This window comes from Desmodus rotundus, chromosome 7, assembly GCF_022682495.2.
Source record: "Desmodus rotundus isolate HL8 chromosome 7, HLdesRot8A.1, whole genome shotgun sequence".
In the NCBI taxonomy this organism is placed as follows: Eukaryota; Metazoa; Chordata; class Mammalia; order Chiroptera; family Phyllostomidae; genus Desmodus; species Desmodus rotundus.
The window spans coordinates 96,981,320-97,004,446 of NC_071393.1; the positions used below are offsets into that span (position 1 = coordinate 96,981,320).

A 23,127-nucleotide genomic window follows, 5' to 3' on the forward strand; every position below is an offset into this window, starting at 1 on the left:
AAAATGTTTGTGAACCTTGTTTTTCATGGGTACATAATATTTCCTTGCATAAAGGTACCATAGTTTAAATAACTACTTTCTATATAGCCCTAGATTTTGAGAACAAATGTAACCTAGTCTACTTTCTTTTCTCCCATTTATACTTGTACAAAACATAGAGGGTCTGAGTGGTTTCTGGACAGTAATAATTACATTCTGTCTTCATTTAACATGTGATATTCAAAGGACAAATTGTTTTTTATAGCTTGTTTATGGAAATCCTAAAGTACTGTACAGATTGTGATGAAATACAGTTTAAAGAGGATGGCTCTTGGGCACCTATGAGATCTAAAAAGGAAGTGCAGGAAGTTTCTTCCTCTTACAATGGAGTTGATGGTGAGTGTCCATTTTCCAGAAGGGTGGAGCATTCTTCCTGCTGTTGTAAAGTCTTGGTTTTCAATATTAAAGTGCTCAAATTTTATTTAAAAAAACACTCAGCAGTTTATGGATAGCTCAATAACTCTTAATTAAGTTATTGATTAAATGTTCCGAAGTAGCAAAGCTCCTTTTAAACTCACTTTTGCCAGCTTTTAAAATTTTGTGGTATAAGATTTCAAAATAACATAAATCTAATAAGTCTTTGTGAAGTTATGTTTTTGAAATGGTATCCTTTTAAATTTTTAACAGATTTGGTACAGATTGGTGAACATTGTTTTATTTGCATTTTTTCCCTGGCTTTTAGTATGCTTTTGCTGGAAAGAGGCTATGACTTTTTTTTTGGCGGGTGGGGGGGGGCGCGGAGAGGGAGAAAAACATCGATTGGTTGCCTCTTGTACATGCCCTGATCCAGGGACCGAACCTGCAACCTAGGCATGTGCCCTGACTGGAAACTGAACCTGTGACCTTTTTGGTTTACAGGATGGTGCTCCAACCAACTGAGCCACACTGACCAGGGCATGGCTATGACTTTCTAAAAATGTTACTATAACATTTCATAAGTATATCATGTACTGTACTAGTAAACATGTAATAGATAGTCTTTGCCCTCAAAACAACTTTTATTCTGAAATGGACATACATTTTGATTATCCTGATTCAGAATTGTTTTTCAAAAAAATCCTTTAACAACCAATAATAAATAATAGTTTTAACCATAGGGAAACAGAACCACTGTTGGTTTTCTGCTTTCTGACCCCAGCAATATTGTAGTCTAAACTATAATAAGCACACTGAGAAATAAAGAGAGGTGTCATAGGTCTTTTTGCCTTCTGTTTTAATCATTACTACACAGGATGCTTGAGCTCCACACTGGAGCATCAGGTGGCTTCGCACCACCAGTCTTCGAGTAAAAATAAGAAAGTGGAGGTGATTGACCTTACCATAGACAGTTCATCTGATGAAGAAGAGGAAGAGCCATCTGCTAAGAGGACCTGTCCTTCCCTATCTCCCACATCACCACTAAATAATAAAGGGTAAGTTCTGAGACCTTAAAAAAGGACACTGTGAACATTAATTTTGCAAATAGGATCAAGAGATCTGCCAAATAAAATTATTAGCGTGATGGTAAAACTTACCTTAGCAATCAAAGATTAAGTTAAATTTTTCCCAGGTGTGTGATATTCTTGAGGGGTTGGATAATGCTTTAAAGGGGTCACTTGGATATAGAATCCATCATACCAAAAGATGGGTCTAGGACACTGGTTCTCCAACTTTGGTGTACAGCAGGCTCACCCAGAGGGCGGATTAAAGCACACGTTACTTCCCTACTCCCACCATGTCTGATTTAGGAACCGGGAGTGAGACAATATGTATTTCTAAATAAGTTCCCAAATGATCCTAATGCTGCTTACAGGATTTAGAGCATTTGCACAGTCTGGAAAGTGTATGCTGTAAAATTAACCCTGAGTAGGGTGTTTCAAGTAGGAAGCAGAGGAAGAGCAGATAAATGCTTTCAACCTGCCTCAGAATGTGTAAGGCTGGCAATGAAAGAAGCCTAAGACTTAAGTTGAAGTACACTTAATGCTTTCTGTTTTGCAGGCTCACTTCCCATTAGTCTCATATCAATAATAATGTACCTTGGTTATGCCTCAGTTCAGTTCATGAAATGCTGTTACCTGTTTTTTATTGAAGATACCCCATGCTAAATAGTATGGGTGGTAATAAAATGAGTAAGTACAGCCCTAACCTTAAAGGGGTTAACATTTTGTAGAGGATGGTAAAAAAAAAGTAGCTAACTCTAGTTGTACTCTTAAACAGACTGTTAGTCTCATGACACACACTGGGACTTAGCAAAAAGACTTCATGCTTTGCTGAAGCACAGTCGTAGCTCACTGAAAGTTAGAAATAGATGTGTCCCCTTTTAGGTATACATGTCAGGGGAATTACATGGCCTGTTATAACCAAATGGGGGCTATTCAAAAAACATCTCCTTCCAACAAACACTACTGCCTAAAGAAAGAATGTAAGTGAGAGAAGGAAAGTCCACAGAAGGCATTGTTACAGGTTTCAGGGTTCAAGAAGGAAGTTAACACCAGACCAAGAGAAGGCTTGGAGTTAAATTATTTTCAAGTTCGGTATTATTTGATGAGATAAAACAACCTTCTGTTTGAGTATATATGCAGTTACTTGAAAGATAAAGTTGCAACAGTAAAAGCACAGTCATCATGAAAATGTAGCTCCTGGCTTGTTGGAGGAATTTGACTATTTCAGGAATCTTCATAATGTAATCAAATATAACACAGATTGATATTTTATTTTCACTGTAAAACAGCTTATCTCAGCATGGAAATAAAGACATTAGAAAGCAGTATTATTATTCTAAATAAATGAATATTTAAACTCTAATTTTACTTTAAATCCTACTTTATGAACATTTTTACCTCTTATTATATGTAAACTATGCAATAATTTTACTGTCTGAATATATATTTTTTCCTTAAAGGAAACTTTTTTTGAGTGTTTAGAAATCCAGCATTTCTTTGGATATTTACGTTGCTGTTTCTCCAAAGATAACTTTGTTTATTTTATTTGGAAATTTACATTAGATGCATTAACTGCTTCCTGAGCTTCCCAGTGCATAATTGAACCCAGGCATAGTATTTGCAAATGCCAGATCTTTCTCTGTTTTCAGATGAGACAAACAGCCTGAACGTTTATGACATTTTGAGAAAAATAATGCCATATTCAGTACTAGTGGCCATTTTACAATAATGGCCAGCCAATAATAGAAACCTAAAGCCAGCATATTGCATTTGTTATTGTGTATTGTAAAGGGGGGCAATGCATTTCAGAATGTTGTCACCAGAAAGGAAAGAACCCAGGCAGGAATTAGAGGAAAAATAGTCAGTAAATGTAAAACACTTTGCTGTCTTCAGCCACTGAGTGTTCAGTATTCATCCAGAAATTCCCTTTGCTGTTTGGTACACCGAGATGTTTTCAAAGAGTAGCATTTCAGCTGCCTTCTTCTCTCTTGTAATCCCTTAGGCATTGTCAGAGGAGACAGCTAATGGAAAACAGTACTTTTTATAGATGCAAGAGATTTAATTGTTTCCATTAGATGAAATATTTTAATGAAACAAATGAGAGTATATTTTATGCTTTGCATCCCATTCATAAAATGTGGTAGATGGTCATAACTGAAACACTATTCCTGGAAATCCAGCCTTAGAACCCTTTGAAATATTCTGCACCACTGAAATTGCATTTCCATACCCCACATCCTTTACATAAAGTTTTAAAAGGAAAATATAGCCTCTTTATGCTTTCTTTTTTATTTTCTGTAACTTACCTGCTAGCTTGCTGATGGTTGGGATGCCGTGTGATCCTTGTGTTTGCACTGCAGACTATTAGAATTCTTTGTTTTTCTTTCCAAAATCATGTCAGTTCTTTCTTTTCTTTTTCAGTTCTATTTTTCCCTCCTTTTTGCGTTACTTTTGGTAAAGAAAAAATTATTTGACTACTCAGCTACTTAAACATTTCACTCTGTTCCAGAATCCAACTTTTTATTCTTTTTTCTTTTTGTAGTTACACTGTTCTCCCCTTAGAAACTCTCCATACCTGTTCCTTTTGGAGCATCCGTCTTTGTCTTGTTGCCTTCATTCATTCAGCAGGCCGTTTATGCAGACAGTGTGCTGGTGACCGTGCGGGGCACTGGATACACCAAGATAAACCGTCCCTAGTTTTTGTTCCCATGAAGCTTACAAGTCTTGGGGCCAGTCTTAACTCTTCGCTGATCAGATTACTACATCCTCCTGTCTTGCCTATATGTGTTTTCTTTGCAAGGACTTACGTATCCTTTTTACTAGCTGACACTCCAGTGCTTATTTTTAAAAGGTTTCAGAATATCATCTGCTGTAAATACCTTTCATATGCCATTGAAGTAGCTTAGCCATGCCTTCTCCCTGTTTTCCGAAAGTGTAGATTACCGTATTTTGCTGTGTATAATGAGCACCCATGTTTTTGTGCGCATTATACATGGGATCATTATACCCATGTATAAAGGGCATTCTTGTTTTTCCCTCAAAAATTTGGGCAAAATAAGTGCACGTTACACACGGCAAAATATGGTATGATGATCGTATGATGAATGTTGGGTACCATTGCATCCACTTGTTTTCTCCTAATAGCTGCTGCAAAGTACTAATAAGTACACAGATTATTTCCTAATACAGTCAGCCCTCTGTATCTGCAGGTTCCCCATCTGCAGTCTACGGTTGTTTGAATTCACAGATGCAGAACCCATGGATGCACAGGGCCAACTAAAAGGACTTGAGCATCTGTAGATTTTGGTGTCTGTGAGGGTTCCTGGAACCAATCCTTGTGGATACCAAGGGACAACTGTAATTATAATAGTCTAAATTATATATTGCTTTTCTTTAGCACAAAAGTTAGGACTCATTACGAGATGCAACTCCTTTGTTAAACTTAAAAGTTCAAATGAGAATTATGCAAACCTTTCCTTCTTGTAGCATATTAAGTCTTCCACATCAAGCATCTCCAGTGTCCCGCACCCCAAGCCTCCCTGCTGTAGACACAAGCTACATTAACACATCTCTCATCCAAGACTATCGGCATCCTTTCCACATGACACCCATGCCTTATGACTTACAAGGTGAGTCACCGCTTCTTCTATATTGTCACATAGCATTACGAATGCCTTTGATTTATATAGTCTTCTAAGAAAGAATTGAAAGATTGGGGGAAAGGGCCTAGACCCACAGAAGGGGTCATAAATAAATACAAATCCACTTCCTTGTTTGTACTTTTCATCAATAGCCAGTGTTTCACCAACAGTGGTGAAACTAATGCAATGGTCTTCAGGTTTTGTGAACTTCAAAGTAGCCTACAAGTTGTTTTTGGTTGACTTCTGACCTGCTGATTTGAATTGTGATATTTATGATATTATTTTTTGCTTCCTGAATCCAGTTATGATGCAACATGCATTGTGGCTAACTATGTTGTATTATCTTGTAGGTAACGCAGAATTGAAAAATTGCAAGGTTTTAATTTTTGTTCCAGTGAAACTGATTCTTCTTTTTTATAGTTTGAAATGCATTATACTCATTTGTACAATGTATTTCGAGTTCATAATATATCATTTACATTATCAAAAAGAACTATAAGTTCTCATTTATAATTTAATAATTAGTACATTAGCCATATAATCTAAGAACATTTTTCTTTTTTATTACAAAAAGCCACATAGGTTCTCTGTAGAAAATTTACTACAAAGTGGAAGTTTCCCTCCACCCCTCCCCAATAGAAATACTCAGGCCACTGGCAAGGATTGTTGGGAGCTGAGATAGTTGAGTGGATTTTAAGTGATTATAACGAAAAGCCTATTTCACCTCTGTCCAACAGAATTTTCTGCAGTGATGGAGATCTTGTAAGCTACTGCCCAGTACAGTAGGTACTAGCCACATAATTATTGAGCATTTGGAATGTGGAGAGTGTGGCTGAAGAACTGAGTTTTTTGTTTTATTTAACAGTAATAGTTGAAATAGCTGTACCATGTGGTGAGCTGCTACTGTACTGCACAGAGCAGCCCTGGTTTTCATGGGCCCTGCAGGTCTTCACGTTGCAGTCTGTCCTCGTGGAGTAGTCAGTGGGTAGGTTCCCAAAGTGCTGGTGTCGCTCTCGAATTTTTATGCTTTTGCTTGCGCTTTCCCCTAGTTTAGATGTCATAAACGAGGCATTTTATTCACGTTGGTTTACTTGATCTTTGTTGTGTTACTCATTGGGCAACATGACCAGGAATGCAAATTGGAGAGGGCGGGCCTACTATGACTCCCTGGCAACCGGGAATCAGAGCTGGTCCTTCTGTAATAGCCACCGCCCAGCAGTTGGGGACCCCCTCAGCTCCCTTCCCCCCTCATACCACTGGACACTCTTGAGTCAGAATATGGTACAGCCCTGGCTGGTGTGGCTCAGTGGATTGAGTGCAAGCCTGCAAACCAAGAGGTCACTGGTTCCATTCCCGGTCAGGCACATGCCTGGGTTGAGGGTCAGGTCCCCGATGGGTGGTGTGGGAGAGGCAACCACACATTGATGTTTCTCTCCCTCTCTTCCTCCCTCCCTCCCCCTCTCTCTAAAAATAAACAAATAAATAAATGAATAAAAAGAATATGGTACAGATAGTAGCAACTGAGCAAATTTGAGAAAGAGAAAGAAAATTTGTGCAACAACGTGCTTAACTTCTTTCACCTTCCAACTTTCTCATTTACAAAAATGAGGACAACATTTAACATACCTCATGAGGTGCTTGTGAGGAGTGAGTTAGAGTATATTGAAAAGTTACTGAAGAGGAGTCAGTGAGAGCACTCGGTGGAAAGTGCTGTTGGTTCAAGGGGCCAGTGGTAGGTCTGACAGGGCAGCAGTGGCCCCGGTCCCACAAAGGAGTCATGGAGAGGACCAATCGTTGCTTACACTTGGACTTCAGGCTGAGTAATCTAGAGAAGGGAGGGATGTAAAGCATTCAGCTCAACTCTTCATGTTTAAATAAAATTCTAAATGAATTAGAATTAGCATTTAAGAATTTGTACATATTTTTGAAGTGTTGGGGCATTTGGGAGAGTTTTTTGGTCTTGTTTTTCAAAACTGAAATAATTTTTTTTCTCCCGTAGGATTAGATTTCTTTCCTTTCTTATCAGGAGACAATCAGGTATGTTATATGAAAAAAAAAACTATGGTTATTTTAATTGTATGTTAAAATATTTAAAAGTATAATATGTAGCCAAGAGAAAGAAAATAAATTTCCTTAGAAAATACATAGTCATACCCATTACTGTATTATTAGGGTTTTAAGAATTTAAATAAAAATTCCTTTGTCAGCTGTGTCTGAGTATATAGTCAGAACAGTATCTCTTTGTTGGTTTCTAATACTGTTTTAGAATGAAACAGAGAAGTGAATCATATTGGCTGATAAATTCTTGGCCACGTATCTCCATTAGAGAAAGTGGGTAGACTGTCCTTTTTCCTGCTACTTCTGAGCATGTGCCAGTTTGGAAAAAGAATTTTGAAAATTGCTTACAATACAAGTTAAAACAAAAAATACAATTAAAAAAATGTTTTTCTGTTTCAGACACAAAATGTCTCAGGATCAATGATGCAATCATTTCATAAGGCCATTTGATTTTGCAAAATGTTTTATTAAGTATTTCAAAAATACTAGAACCTCAGAATATATTAAAGCTAGGACTTTGTTCTGCTAAGAAGAAAGCGTATGAATTTATAAGTAAAATTAATACTTGTTTTGTCTTCTTTCCCCTCCCTAGCATTATAACACGTCCCTCCTGGCCGCCGCGGCCGCAGCGGTTTCGGATGATCAAGACCTCTTACACTCGTCTCGGTTTTTTCCGTATACCTCCTCGCAGATGTTTCTTGATCAGTTAAATGCAGGAGGCAGCACTTCTCTGCCAACCACCAATGGAAGCAGCAGTGGCAGTAACAGCAGCCTGGTGTCCTCCAACAGTCTGAGGGAGAGCCACAGCCACACCGTTGCCAACAGGAGCAGCTCGGACACGGCGTCCATCTTCGGCATCATACCAGACATTATTTCATTGGACTGATCTCGCCCGTGCTGCTCTCAGCCCCGCCCCAGGCTAAATGAACTTGGCAGAAAGAAGAGGACTTTGTGCTATGTTTTACCTTATTCTGTCTAGAAAAGTACACAAGTGTGTGGTTTTTTTTCCTTTTTTTAGGGAAAAAAATTAAAAGAAATGTACAGAGAACAAAACTATATTTTCAGTTTTACTTTTGTATATAAATCTAAGACTGCCTGTCTGATAAAAACACTTGTTAAAAAAACCAAAAAAAGGAAAGAAAAGGAAAAAAAAGAGAAAAAAAAACCAAGTACCCACAAACCACCTTCAGTTCAATTTTTCTGGATTCTGAAGATTTTTTTTCACTGTTTGTCCTATGGTTTTGGTTTTATTTTACTTCAATGGCATTATTTTATTTGCAATAACAGGAAAGGAATTGCATGTACGAAGTTTTAAATTGTGGGCTTTTCTTTGTTATGGGGAGGGGCCTGAGGGGATAGTTTTAATTTCCATTTTTCTAAAAATGACAGACTTGGATTCTGTTTGTGTGTATGCATATTTTATCCAGCCTTAAGTTATAAACCTCGTCTGTCCCACCGCATTCCCTGTGTATTTCCAGGACATAGCTCGTGGGGGTGTGTGTTCAGTGTGTGTGTGTCCGTATTCTTCTGTCCTTACTGTTCCTTCTCCCAAATTTGCATTCAGTTGATAAATCAGTAGCCTGCTTCTTTTAAAGTGCTTTGAAGGTCTTGAACTCATGTAGGAGCATCTTTATTGACTATCCCGATTGCATGTTCTCCACCACATACGCTCTCTTGTTTGCTAGATACCCCTGGGAATATGTTTTTAGAGACTGAAGTAAAGCTGTCTGGCTACGGAGTAGGCTTAGCAGACCTTCGAATAATACACTTTAGTCTAGTTCTTTATTCTAAATTTGGATTGCCAGTATTACGCACTTAAACCAAGTCTGTGAACCCCTGCTTTTTTAGCCACAGGGTAACGAGTTTTCATGTAAGATCTTCATACCAAAGTGGGAAGTATAAGTAGCCTAGTAAGCCCTGTTGGGTGTCTTGTGCAGCTGACAGAGGTAAGGTTATGTCACCTCAAAAGAGAAGGTCAATTACCCTAAAAGTATATTCTCTTCAGAAAATACGATGCACCACACATGTCAGTCTGTAGAGATCTGCTATCTGGTTGACAGCGGAAATTCAAAATGGGCTTGATTTTTAGTCATTTTACTCTCTGGTTTTGAGTGTACTTATTTTCTCAGTTGTTTTGTTTTGTTTCTTCACCTTTTAAAGACAAGCATGACATAGGAAAGTCGATTTTTTTCTTTTAGAATTTGTTGATTGGCCTGATCTATTCTTACTAATAATGGAACATGTAAATATATTGAAAATTGTTTTTCAGGAGATGAGCGAGGGTTGGAGGGAAGGAAAAGTGGCTCTACTTGTGTTCCAAAATCCTCATTAGAGAAGGTATCACGTTCTCCAGGTAATAACTGAAGGTGTGGGAAATATTCTTTAGCTGAGAGGTTTAGCAGGTTTAACAGAGAAGATAAAGAAGGGGCATAATGATTACCAGTTCCCCAGACTGGGATTTTGTATCACAACTGTTACTGTTCTCAGAGTTGATGAAGGACCACCTTTGTGTGTAACATTGTCATTTTAAACCTTGAAATGGTAGCAAAATGACCTGTAATCCAGGTAGACTTCAAGATGGCTGGATCTTTGGTTGTATGGTAAAATTAGTAGTTCACATGACTATGTGGCGTCTGAAAATAATATGTTTCTTACAGCATCTCTGTCACTAAATTGTTGACTTGAATTTTGAAAAGCAAGTTGGTGTTGATATGTATATGTGTGTGTGTATATATGTATTTATAGACAAGTGTGTGTGAGTGACAAGTGAGTTATATAGTCTTCCCCAACGCATGTGTATTCCACATATACATGGCTGAGTTAGTCACTAAACAATTCGCAATAAAAAAAGATTTATTGTTGGTTAAAACAGGAAATAGTTAAGTTTTCAAATGAATCTGGTGTTATGGTAAGTGAATACTTTTAAGAACTCTCATTGCCAATTAGGCTAATATCTCATAGTATCATAATTTGTGTCTAAATTCGGATTTGAATAGAAATTACTAAAATTGTAGGGAGTTGCTTCTTATTTTACATTACTATTGTAAACATTTCTATAAATTCAGCTACCTAAGATAAAATGAATAGTTTATTTCTTTTCTTTTCTTTTTCTTTCATTGGTGTTAAGTGGTCTCAAAATTCTGTTCAATAACTTTGTGTATGATGCTGAATTACAAACTCTTTGAATAATCCAGTTGAAAATCCATCCTTCTACTTTCCTTCAGCCCAGTTTCGGAGAGGGTTAATTTCCCCTTAGTGTCCTGCATTATACCTACCCACAGGAAGAACAGGTAGTAGGGAGAAATAAATGTCTGTCTAGTTACTGGCTTTGGTCATGTCTCCGCAGGAGAAACTAACCATTCACTTGTCTCTTTTTGTTCATTTGTCTGTACTCTTAAGGAGTTTGCTCCCTTCAGTTGTTGACCTTTCAAAATGTTGACAGTAGTAGTAGCTATTACTCTGTTGGTCTCATGGGCAATATTATTAGACTTTCATGATCTGTAGTAATTATTAGTCGAGTCATGCACTGCATCTTTATCTTCTAAGGTGTTTTTTTTTTAGCATGTGGTCATTTGATCTGTTTATTCCATAGCCCACCCTCACTCCCATCGACATGCTGTTTGTGGACAAATAGCGATCCTCAGAATCTTCAGGCGAGTTGTCAGCAGCCCCCTTGCCACGGTCTTTCATAACAGGCGTGTGTGTCTGCGTGTTCTGTGCAGTGCTGGTGTGCAGTGCTGGTGTGCGTCACACGTTTGGTAAAGTAGCTGTTCGGCTAGCAGGGCTGGAGTGGCTTTTTGTTATTTTGTGGGCATAATTGGGCACATTTTTTTAAATAGTCTGAACTTTAACCACGCCACGCTTGGTTGACTAATTTACTTTGAACATTAAAATTTTTCTATGATATTAATTTAGACATTTTCACAGATCCGTATCATTACCAACTTAGGAAAGATTCACTTTTAAGCTTCTCAAAAATGTGGTATCTTGGCAGATTTTCCTTTGAGCCAAATGTCTGAAACTGAATGAAAATATATCCCAACTTTAATTTCTAGTTGTTAAAGCAACACCGTTTTTAAACAATTCCAGTTTGAAATACATAAAACACTTCAAGATCTTCAGATCTTTAGAGCACATTTGAAATTACTTTAGTAAGAATTTTGTTTTATCAGTAAACATTGAGTTCTGTTTTTTAATTTAAAAAAAAAAAACACACAAAGCTTAGATTTCAGAAAGATGGAGGGAGAATAGCTGGTGGTTCCAGAGTATGCTGCTGTTAATTATTCAATTAACAAAGGGGAAAATGTATATAAACAGATATAAAAGTTACCATAAACTCCATAAACTTAAATCTGTGATTCATTGCCTTAAGACTTTCTCTCTTAGAATTTCCATACCGCATGCCAAACCAGTAAAATGGCTTTTAAAAATGTATAGTAGACCAATGTCAGTTTGTATAAAAGTACCAAGTGAAGATATTTATTACATGCATTGGAAAAAAATTGTTTACCTATTGAATGTTACCTGTTTATGTAGAGCTCTTTAGATGAATAAAAGAAAAGCCTTCAGTTAATTTGTCTTCTGTAAAATACACTGCTGGGTGTGCAAGGGGGCAGTCTCTGAGGAAGGTGTGAGGCTTTGTGCTTCCAAAGCACTTTCATCCTGAGATTTCAAAGCATGACAAGTAATTCTTTTGCAACATGCTTTGAGGTAAGTAATGAATGTACAGCCATCGTTCCCTTTTCTCACTGAAATACGGCTAGCTTTGTAATGAACCACAGCATCTGCTTAGTATTAAGTCTGTTTAATAATCTACAGTTGGAGACCTAAGAGCACCGTCGCCTCTTTTGTAAATAAGATTGGTGCTAGGCAAACTGGTTGGAATTTTAGGAATGAGCATAAACCCTGGACGTGGGTTGTATAAAAGCCTTTGCTGGGATAGAGGTGTAAGTCAGACACCTCATAGGATTGTAGAATCCCAGCTTCTGAACACCCTTAATCAGGGACACTGAGTCAGTGGAGATGAGCCCCGGGCTCTCATGACCACTCCACACCACTTAAGTGTTTGGCAAGCTCCACTTGAGGCAAATGAGATTAGTAAAAGTTGCTTTAAAACCATACTGGGGCCATTCGGTGATAAAGACAAAAAGGCTTTAAGGGAAGGTACTCTCATTTATCATCAGATCCCAGAACTTAGTGCTCCATTCCTTCTAATAAATCAAAGGTATATACTGTCTAATCCCTGGTATTCCATGTTGGCTGTGTAGGGTTTGCTGCCTAATACCATGGTGAGTTAGGATACGTGGGCCAGGACCTGTGAGCCTTGCCTGGAAGTGAGATGAAGCCGTTCTCCATGGGGTGTGAACGTCTAACCAGACCTCCAGGGGCTTTACCACAATGGTGATGAAGTTTAAGCACCTGGGCTCCTTATTTGCTCTGTCCTCTTGTAGGGGCCTGGGAGCAGTCCTACCAAATCTGTATTTCTATTTTTATATTCTTAAGGCTGCCAAATCATACAAGCTCAGACCACACGAAACCTGGTTCTGCCCCTGCACAGTGAACCTACACTCCCAGCTAGGTGATCACAGCCTCACCTACCAGGTTGCTTGTGCCATTTATTGCCTGCCGTCCACAAAACCCTTCTCTGTAGCTCCTAGGAACTTCTCGTTGGTATTTCCACTGTTGGGGAAATGAAGAATTCTTTCGCAGGACCTTGGTGTGGTCTGAAGCCCGCAGCCATGTGAGATGGTTGCAGAGACTGACTGTGTTGTCCCCTGCAGTTCCCCTTGTGCCTGGCCCTTAGACATGTGCCTTGTATAACCTCCCCCCAAACATACCTTCCTTAGTTTGATTTGCTTTAGCCACTAAGCACCATTACACAAAGCCACAGCCCAGAGAGCCCAGTTTTGATACATATAAGGACGAAAATCTCTGTTTAGAGCTCTGCCCTTTCTCCCACCCCTGAACATGCCAGTGTGACTCCAACCCGTCTTTAGGGCAGTGCCGACTCTGCTGGTGGATCCACAAATTGGGTCACACAGGCAGCACTAGCCTGGCACCTCTTGGCTACATAACTCAGCCACTTCACCTGGAATTGCTCCCAGCAGGGCTGGTACCCTCACTACCGTCTCCCAGGGCTCTTGCTGTATCATAGCTATGTCCTATTACATCCCCTTATTACTTTCCGTTAGTCACGGGGAAATGGCTTGAAGCCACAATTGGTTTGACCCGCTTGAGCTGACCCATCCTAGGTTTGTGAACCTCTCTGGTAATAGGCTGGAAAAAGCTGGAACTTCTGACAGAAGCACCAGAAAGGGCCTTTGAAGTTCTGCGAGACCTTGTCACATCTGGTTTGCTTTGGCTTCCTTCAGTGTAGGCTGTTAAGGCAGGTCAGTCTTCCCTGTGTTTAGCTGAGTCTGCCTTGTTTTACTGTGAATGTTTCTACCCTATACTCGGTGTTTTGTTTTTTTAAGATTTATGTTTAAGAGAGGAAGAGGGAAAGGAACCTCAATGTGAGAAACATTGATCAATTGCCTTTGGTACGTCCCCTGACCAGGGACTGAACCTGCAACCCAGGCATGTGCCTGACTGGGAATTGAACTGGTGACATTTCGCGTTTTGGGATGATGCCCAACCAACTGAACGACACCAATCAGGGCAGTATACTTGGTATTTATGAATGAATCTCAACTGTGTCACTGTGTGTCGAGATGGGAATGAGAGTTTGTAAGTGGCCCTGTGGTACTGCAAGAAATGTCGCCACAGTTCCTTGTTTTAGTTCTGCTTGGTGCTGTTTCTCAGCCAGCACTGGCTTTGTCTTGGAAATGTGGAAAATAACTCCAGCACTAGATAGAGGATATGGTCTTTTGGGTGATTGCCCTTCTTTGGAGAAGTACTACCATGGTAACTCAGCATTACACAGTGGGCTACAGTGTGCAGACACTTTTCAAGTCATTATTAACTCAGACCATCCCCACCAGGCTCCCTGAGGTAAGAAATAGAAATCCAACTTTAGTGAAGATGCTGAGGCTTTGAGGGGTGAAATGATTTGCCCAAAGCCAGGCAGCTGGGAAACAGCAGCAGGGGAGGAAGCCAGGGCTGACTCCAAACCATAGGCCCTTTCCTTCCTGTAAAGGGCTGGACTAACAGCAGTGATTAAAATTAATAAAAATCTTTTATTAAAGACATGCTAGTTCCATGGCCAAAATCATTTCATTTGCTAAGTTATCCTCTGCTACAGTTAGGTAATGTCATCTTGCCGCTGTGCCGCCTCCCTTGAGTGAAAGGAACGCTTTTCTTTAAAATTCATCTGTCTGATTTCTCAGGCCCGGGGAGGCTTTCTTACGTTCTCTTCATTCAGCCATCTCGCGCAGGGGTGGTGATCTTGTGGATAAATTCATCATACTTCACTCTGCCGTTTGGTTCGATATTTGCTTCCCTGAAAAGATCATCCACTGCAATAAATCACATTAATTTTTCAGTTCAGCTTTACTGCTACATTATAGGACATCGAGTTCCTTAGTGGACATTTGCCCACTAAGGAGGCCACTAAGGAGCCCCTCTGGGTTGGGGCTCCCCAGAGGTCTTCTCTGAGTGGCCAGTCCTCTGTTCACATAGACCAGGAAATAAGCCGTCGAACAGAACAGGACAGCCCACCCCCTACCCCTGGGAGACCACTGATAGAATTTGGAGTTCATTGGATTTTCTGCAGGGACCGGTGAGGATTCAGTCACTGAAGCCACCTTGGTTTTTTTTCTGTTGTTGTTTTTAATGGCCTCAATTTCCTGTCTCTATGTTTCTGGAAACCTTCAGCGAGGGTTTTACCTCCCAGAGCCCACCCTCCCAGCTGAACGGGCAACCTCAGCAGCTCCACCCTGGGCCACCCTGGCCTTCCCTTCCAAATGGGCATGCCCCACCCCAGGAGAGGGCTTGGTGACAAGTGGTGTCTGCCACCGTCACCTTTTTTTAGGAGTTTGTGTTTTGGGGGTGGGGAAAGTATGAGAGAAAATAAATTCAACTGTGTCTAAAGCTGAAAGGGTACAAAACCGCCATTGTTCTCTGACGTTGCTCCAAAAAAATCACTTCATTTACTTGTTACTTCTGTTTCTGGATTCCTTGAACAAAATACTAGCTTGTCCCAGATCTTGGCAAAAAGGGTCATTTCAGCTTAAACTTCTCCACAGTGGCCTCTCGGGGCCAACATACCTTCGGCTCTTTGAACTATGCTGACCCTCTTGCAAAAACTGTCTCACTGCCCTCTGTCCACTTCCTCGGCCCTAGACATCCCCGATTCGTAATTTTGGGCTTAGAAAATACCCTGTGACTCTCTGCCTAACCAGCTTCTAAACTAGTCACCACGTTCTGTGCCTAGGCTGATGGGAGTGATGCATGTTTTTAGAATGTTACGAAGAATGTAAGTTACCTTCATGGAGAAACTTCTACCCACCAGCCACTTGGTTCAAACCATCCCAGTGGACTGGTCCAACACCAGCTGCCCTGCCAACCACTGAGCCTCCTGCCCAGAAAAGGGACCACGCTGGATAGCCAGGTGGCAGGGTCTGCCTGCTGGGTAGTATGGTGGTTCACGCTGAACCCAGAAAGAATCAGGGTGCTGACGTCAGCCTGTCCCAGGCCTTAGAAGGGAGGTCTCCCTGACAGCCTTCTCCAGCTGCTCCAATAAAGGTGAAGGTTTTCTTTCAGTCACTCAGGGTAAAGGATTCCTATTTCTAGCATCCCCCACAGCCAAAGGAAGGGAAATTGGTCCCCCAGCTTGCTGGGAACACATTGCCATTTTCTTTGAAATGTTTCTTGACCGGTTAAACAAATGAGAAATGTGTACGAGTTTAGGGCCCGTGGTGTTAACTTTAGACAGAGATCACTAACCGTAAGAAGTAAGGCCCCAGCTGGCCCTCTCTGCCAACACCCCACCTCGTACATAAAAGGCACTAGGAGCTGCGTCCTCAGAGCCCGAGAGGGAGGCAGACCCATGTTTCCCCAGTTCCCATGAAAACAGCCACAATGAAAGAGCAGGATAGCTGCCAGCCTGAAAAAGCAGGGGGTGGGGCGGGGGCGGGGGGCTGATCTGCCTTCTGCAGCACTATTTTTAAGTGCTTTGCGCTGTGCCTTTGTGGCTGCAGATAAAATCTAAGCAGTCGGCTTTATAGAATGTTAGCTCTTGGAGGGACCTGAGGGATTGTCTATTGTAACCTCATTTTTTCCCAACAAGGAAACTGAGGAGGGTGAGAGAGGTGAAGAAACCCATCTGAGGTCCTCCAGAATGAAGGCGAGCCAGGATTCAAATCTAATTCCAAGCACAACCTGGCAACCCCTCCACTGGCTGCTTGTGATCTCACCAAAGGCTAAAGGGCCGACATTGTTGGAGCCTTTCCCCACCTGCTGTGTCCTAGTCGAGCCCCCCCCCATCACCAGCTCCCCCCACCACCCCCATCACAACCACAGCAAGCCCAGAAGCCTGAGTGGGAATCCCAGCCTCCCGGGTCAGTGGGTGTAGACACTGCTGGTGACTCAAAATGGCTGCCGTGGCAGGACTGGAGGGCTAGCCGGGCAGGCTGGAAGAACCCCAGAAATGCCAGCCTTGGGGTGGCCCTTTGCCACGTGCACAGGGCTTTCCCAGAAGACCCAGGCCCCTTGTCCTGCTGGGACGCAGGAAGGCGCGCTGCACTGCTGGGAGGTAGGCAAAGGCCTGTGACAGGGTTCTGGGACCAGCAGTCCCAGCAGAGGCTGCCACCGACACCCCTCTGGAAGAGCTGTGAGAGCTGGCTGAGGCACGAGGGGAGGGAACAAAGTAGCAGCTCAGTTTGGACACCCTGCGTCAGCCGCCACTTCAGAAGACGGAGAAAAGAGCCTGAGCTGGCCTGGGGGTGCGCGGAGCTAATGCGTGTCTAACAGACCTCTGTGCAACTCTGGCTCTGCTACCGCAGGCCACTCGGCTCCCCTGCGTCTTTCTCAGCATAAGAGGGCTCTAGTGCTCCCAGGGCGGCAGAGCTCTGAACAAAGGCCCACAGTGAAAGCTTAAACTCAGGGTGAGGCCCAAGTAGGTCCCAGCTGGGACTCCCCAGGCCCTCCCTTTGCCTGGCTGGACTTCTCCCCCCATCACCCCAGCTCCCCCAGCTCTCTCCCCTGGCTCCAGCCCACAGCTCACCCACCTCACCATCTCTGCAGCCTTCTGGGGCATGCATGAAACGCAGTGTCTGCGCAGTCCGGGTGGTGTCACCGCCCCCCCCCCTTTCTCCCGCTGTGGGGAAAGGGGGAACCACGCCATTACCTTCCTTGTGGGTGAGCTTCTCCCCCAGTTTCGTGAGTTTCGACCGCAGCTCGGATGCCATGATGTAGCCTTTCTTCTCCTTGTCCGCCATCAACATGGCCAAAAGAATTTCTTTCTTCGGGTCCTCTTGTTTTATTTGCATGTGCATAATGGTCAGGAAGGTGGAGAAATCCAGCTCTCCATTTCTGTCTAGCGAACCCCCAAACACAGCAGAGTGAGTAGGGAGGAAAAGGCCGATGTTGGGGAAGCCAGCTTGCCTCCTACCCAAGCCTTCCTGGCCAGCTTGAGGGCCACCTGATTCAGGAAGGGTCACGATGGTGGCAGTGGTCATGGGGAAGAGGCACAGGAACTATGGTTTTCACCATCCCATTTTGCCCACTAAGGAGGCAGAAGCTCTGAGTGGGAAGTCACCTTGCAGAGCTGTGGCAGGTCCAGGACGGAGCCCCACCTCCTCTGCTCCCTTCCAGGTGCTTCTCTCATGCCCTGAACTGCGGGGGAATACCTCGATGTGTCCACCCCCTCTTTGGCAGCCACCACTGCACATCTACAAAGATGGACAGGTGGCCCCACCTGGCCCTCAAGCCCCAGTCCTGGCTGGGCTGGTCGCTTGCCTTTCCCCCCACTGCAGCCAGCCAAGGCTCCCTGGCCCGTGTGCCTCCTCTGAGCATGCCTGGGGGGCTCAGTCCTGCCCCTGCCTGGGGTGTAACTACAGGAAATTGAAACTTCCCCTGACCACAAGTTCCTGTTTGGAGGAGACAGAAACCAAAGGAAACTACCACCCCTTGGAGGTGGAAACAGGGAATCTTTGTCACTGAGCGCTCTGTCACCGGGCTCTAGGCCTTCAGAGGCCCGCCCTGGACGGGCTCCCAGCGTTGCTGCAGGCACACTGGTGGGGCTGTGGGGTCACCCAGGCATGTGGTGGGGACCCATCTGAGAGATGAGGCAACTGAGTTCCAGTTGACCTCCCGATCAAGTGACCCTTCCAGGCCACCCCCTTTCTCTGGGCCAGTCTTTCCTTCCTGAGTGTCCAGCTACCAGTGTGTACAGCCGCCCCAGCCTCGGACACCACTGTTGTTTTCTTTAAAAAAACACAACTTGTCTCTGGTTATAAAATCTTGTATGTCCCCACTGTCAAAAATATAAGAAACAACGATGAAGGGAATGAAAATCACCCATAAGGAATGAAAATCACTACCAGAGAGAACCACCTGGCAACATTTTGACTGGGTTTTCCTCCACCTTTTTTTCCTCCCAGAATTGCATAGTTTTTAGAAGGTCAGTCTTTGAAATCAGAAGAATCGGGTTCCAACTCTGATTCCTCCATTGGCTTAAGCAGCTGGGCAAGTGACCCAAGGGCTCTGAACCCTGACCTTCACCTGCAAAGCAGTGCCTTCCTCCAGGGCTGTTTGAGCTAAGCATGTGATGAGTACTCAGTGAAAGGAAGTTGTTCTGTCAAAGCAATTTTGGGGTCACTGTTAGCTCTGCCTTGACTGTGGAGTGGCGATTGCCTTGTTGGAGGGCTTGGACCGCCAGGTCCCCTGAGATGAGGGTGTCACCAGCTGCTGCAGGAATTCCAGGAAGCCTGAGCGATGCCCAGCACACCTGGCCAAATGCCTCCACAGCTCCCAGCTGGTGACCTCTGACCTGTCCGCACTTCCACCATTTGCACCTGCCTGTCAGGCCCCTCCCAGGCCCCCAGCTGCTTGGCTCAGGGCCCGCCCACCAGCCCAGCCCACTCACCTATCCCCTGCGTCTGCAGGTGCCGCTGCGCCTCCCCGGGGGTCGGGCTGGCCCCCAGGCACCTCATCACTACCATGAGGTCAGTGGCTTTTATCTTCCCCCGCTGCTGCTTGTCGTACAGGGAGAAGCATTCCTTGTACTCTGCACACAGCCGGGAAGGGAGAATCAGGAGCACTTCTCCACCCTCCGCTCCGCCCGGCACTTCACCCTCGCCTCCCTTTTCTCTTCCCTCCCCGCCCTGTGCCCCCTCCCTCTGCCCCCCTTCCCATCACAACTAAAAATACAGGACTGCCAAGTTCAACTGAACTTCCAATAAACAATGAACATATTTTTAGGATAAGTACGTCCCAAATTTTTGCATTGTTGTTTATCTGACATTCAAACTTAACTGAGTGTCCTGAGTATTTCTTAAAGATTTTATTTATTTATTTTTTAGAAAGACGGAAAGGGAAGGAGAACGAGAGGGAGAAAAACATCGATGTGAGAGGGAAACATCGGTTGTTGCCTCTCATACTCACCCCAGCTGGGACTAAACCTGCAGCCCAGGTACGAGTCCTGGCCAGGAATCGGCCGGCAACCTTTTGCTTCGCAGGATGATGCTCCACCCCACTGAGCCACACCGGCCAGGGCTGAGGGTCCTGTGTTTTACCTGGCAACCCTATTTCTTCCCTCTCCTGACTCCCCTTTCTCTGCTCCCCCTGTTCTCCTCCCACAACTGACTCAAACCACAGGGAAGCTCTCCCCAGCCCCTCCCCACTAGGCCCAGTCCAGGGAGACTGGGAGCCGGCAGCAGGGCCTCCAGACACCCAGGGGGCCTTTGCAAAGACAACTGATGTGGGGAAGGGGAATGCCTCTGAGTTACTGACAGGACTGGGAATCCCCGCCCCTGGGAGAGGCCTGGCAGACAGAGGCGCTCCTATGTGGTGACAATTATTATTATAGTTATGGGCATTTCTGAAACCCCTGCTCCGACCCCAGCCTCCAGGCTGCAGATGCCTGAGCCGCCCTCTGACACAGGCCCTGGCCCTGTTCTTCAAGACTTTGAGGGGTGCCACCAGGGTGTTTCCCAGCCTCTAACCAGACGCAGCGTGTGGCTCTCTTTGACCCTCTCTCCCACAGGAGCTGAGGCCTCTGGAGCCACGTTCTCTCAGCCCAGCAGGGCAGGGCACCCACCCGCCTCTCAGTCCCCCCTCCCAGCTCAGGAGGAGCAGTGAGGCCAGCAGTAGCTTGGGAAGACCCCTGGGCCCTCCCACAGAGGTTCTGATTCAGAACTCGGGGTGGGCCTGCCATCGTGTCATCAGAATAGTTCAAATCACCCCAGGTGGAGCCCCTGCCTGGGGGTGGGGTGAGGGTGGAGACTGTGACTTGACAAGTGGGTCGCATGCCAGTGATGCATCCCTTTTCTGATGAATGCGCTATTATTCAATCTGGTAAGTGATCTACTATTAAATTGTTTCTTAGCCTTGTGCAAATTATATTCATTAAACTAAAACCTCTTCCAAATTGTGGCACTGCTGATTGCAATAGGGCCATCTTTTTAATTTTTCTGTACAAATGCAGGGGGTGGAACGTTGATTAATCTTATATTATTTAATGATGACTGGTTGTAACAACCAGCTCCCAAAATGTCTAAAACTGCACCAGCCGGCTCATGCTAGAGAGCGAGCTGGCCCTGGCACACGCCCGGGTGACCCCAGGCTGCACCAGGCCCAGTGTCAGGCGCACGGCTGACATCCTCTGTCAGTCGCTCACAGGAGCTTCGGGAGGTGGTGTCATATCTCCACGTCACAGATAAGAAAACTGAGGCTCGGACATGCTAGGACCCCAGGCCCGCTACCCCAAGGCTCCTGTTCTTCCCACTCCAACAGGCCACCCCTGTCCAGTCTGTCATTCATTTATTAAACACTAGTGGCCACTTTCTTGGTGTCAGACATGGGATCCAAAGGGAAGTTTGCTGTCTTCCCTTCTCGGAGCTTCAGAGAAAGGGTCGGTGAGCCTCAGAACCAGGTGCGGGTGGGGGACGCTGAGACCGACAGCCACACTGCACTCAGGTTCTCCCTGAGATGGGGCATGAGAGCCCCTGCGCAGGCCTCGGGCTTTAAAACTCCTTGCTCTGGCCCTCCTCTGGGGGTGAGAATATCAAGGGGTCTACGGGGAGGTACTCACCTGGTGCCTACAACCCACCCACCCACTCTTCCTTCTCGACCAAGCTCTGGGTACCCAGAGCTCTGGAACCCCTGCCCAGGTAACCCTCAGCCCACCCCCAGGGCCTATGCCAGGCCTCCTCTGGTGCGGGTCTGGGCCCCTTAGTTCTGTGTAACCCTGCTCCTCCCGTGGCCCTGGGGAAACAAGAGCTGTGCAGGCTTGAAACTGGAACCTGCCTGGGGCTCAGGAAGTCGTGGGGGCGGGGGGGGGGGGGGGGGGGCAGTGCTCAGGGAATAAAGCGCTCCAAAGAGCAAACAGCCTTGACGTCGGGTAGAGGGGACCTCCCACCTTGCAGGTGGGGAGACCGAGGCCCCCAGAGAGTAGAGGTGTGCTGCCTGAGAGTGCAGACCAGGGCTCTTCGCTCTGGCTCAGCCAAGAACAAGACCCTCTTCTCTGGTTGGGCCCTCAGCCCTAGCCAGTTAACTATGGTTGTTCTCTCCATCCCCTATCTCACCCCTCCTCGTGCCCCTCATATCCAGCTTCTGGAGGAAAATCAAATGAGCTCTCTCTGCTATTTCCCCCACTTGTATTTTGCACTAGGCAGATGTAACACCAGCACTTCTACCTGTGAGCCGTACCCTTCACCTCCACCCAGCAGCCACCTCCCTGCAGCCACCTCCCTGCAGCAGTGGTCTCTTGCCTGTGGGTGGGCCCAACTCCCCCACTACAGCCGCCTTTTCCCCACCAACAAAAACAGCAGAGCAAATTGCTTAATGAGACCCATATTTTGCTGTGAGTTGCTAATTAAAGAGCAAACCCAACCTACCATTAATTTGGTCCTGGGAAAGAAACTTGGCCTGCAGCAGACAGAGGAAAACAATTAGGGAGGGACTCCATGAATGTGTGGGCCATGTGCCCCACCCCCGCCTCCCAGCCCAGTCAGCGGGCAGGTGACACAGACCCTCGCTTACCATCTTGGGGCCTCCAGCTGCACCCCAGGGCTCTCTGCTCCCAGGACTGCTTTCTTGGTTTCCTTCCTCCCTGCTTCAAGTCGAAAGTCCGCCAAGCTGGGTGGAGGCCCCTGTAATAAACCCGCAGCTGCCATGGAGACCAGGCCCAGTGCCAGGGGTCCGATTCCAGCTTCCCTGCACAGCTGATGCCCGGCGAGGCCTGGGCAGAGCAGCTGGTTGGGTTTTGAGAAAACAAGGCTGCAGAAGGGCTCCCTGGGGCCTCGGTCCCGCACTGGAAAGCTGAAGCTCTCTGAAGCAAACGGACAAACGTTCCTTCCTGGGAGCCCTCCCTGGACTCCACGAAGGGGGCAGTGGTACACAGAGAGTGGCCCCTGCCCTGGGCCTGCCTCAAGGGGGTCTGTCCTGTCCCTCCTGGGACTAAGCGGAGAGCTGACAAGGTGCCGGGGTCCTTAGCATGCTGTCTCATTTAAGAGTCATCACCCACCACCTGGTCGGCGGGGAGGGGGTCTCCAGCGATGGCGCAGCCCAGTGATGGCCTCTGCCACTGCCCAGTGGTTCTCAATGTGTCAGTTCCCTTCCCTCCTTCCAAGCACCTTGGGGATGGGGTGGGGATGGGTGCCAGCTCTGGGGTCTAGGCCCCACGGTGGGATCCCCAGGGGGCTCAGAGGGAGGCCTCCTATGTGACTTTCCCAGCCAGGGCAGGAAGCTCCTCCTTTTCTTCCTTTCCCTTCTCTCCCCTCCGCGGCCCCCACTGCTTCCGTCAGAAGCTGCTGACTCTCCCCATTTCCTCAGTGGTTTGTGCTGCTCCCCAAACCCCACTGTACACA

At 45.3% G+C, this 23,127-nt stretch overlaps 2 protein-coding genes across 2 annotated transcripts in view; one reads left to right on the forward strand and one right to left on the reverse strand.

The window, feature by feature from the left end:
• PIAS1 (protein inhibitor of activated STAT 1) overlaps window positions 1–10,481 on the forward strand; it is a 107,012-nt gene extending 96,531 nt beyond the window's left edge. Inside the window, exons 10-14 of the mRNA XM_024568228.3 lie at window positions 245–375; window positions 1,271–1,451; window positions 4,947–5,089; window positions 7,101–7,138; window positions 7,752–10,481. Coding sequence (XP_024423996.1) covers window positions 245–375; window positions 1,271–1,451; window positions 4,947–5,089; window positions 7,101–7,138; window positions 7,752–8,045 — 787 coding nt within the window. The 3' untranslated portion in view covers window positions 8,046–10,481. The remainder of the gene's footprint in view (window positions 1–244; window positions 376–1,270; window positions 1,452–4,946; window positions 5,090–7,100; window positions 7,139–7,751) is intronic.
• Window positions 10,482–14,314: 3,833 nt separating this feature from the next.
• On the reverse strand, window positions 14,315–22,449 carry CALML4 (calmodulin like 4). The gene is given in 6 exon segments (XM_024568131.3): window positions 14,315–14,613; window positions 17,445–17,633; window positions 19,185–19,325; window positions 22,156–22,186; window positions 22,301–22,354; window positions 22,357–22,449. Coding segments are annotated over 6 exon segments (591 nt in total). The 5' UTR covers window positions 22,435–22,449; the 3' UTR covers window positions 14,315–14,515.
• Between the last annotated feature and the right edge of the window lie 678 nt (window positions 22,450–23,127).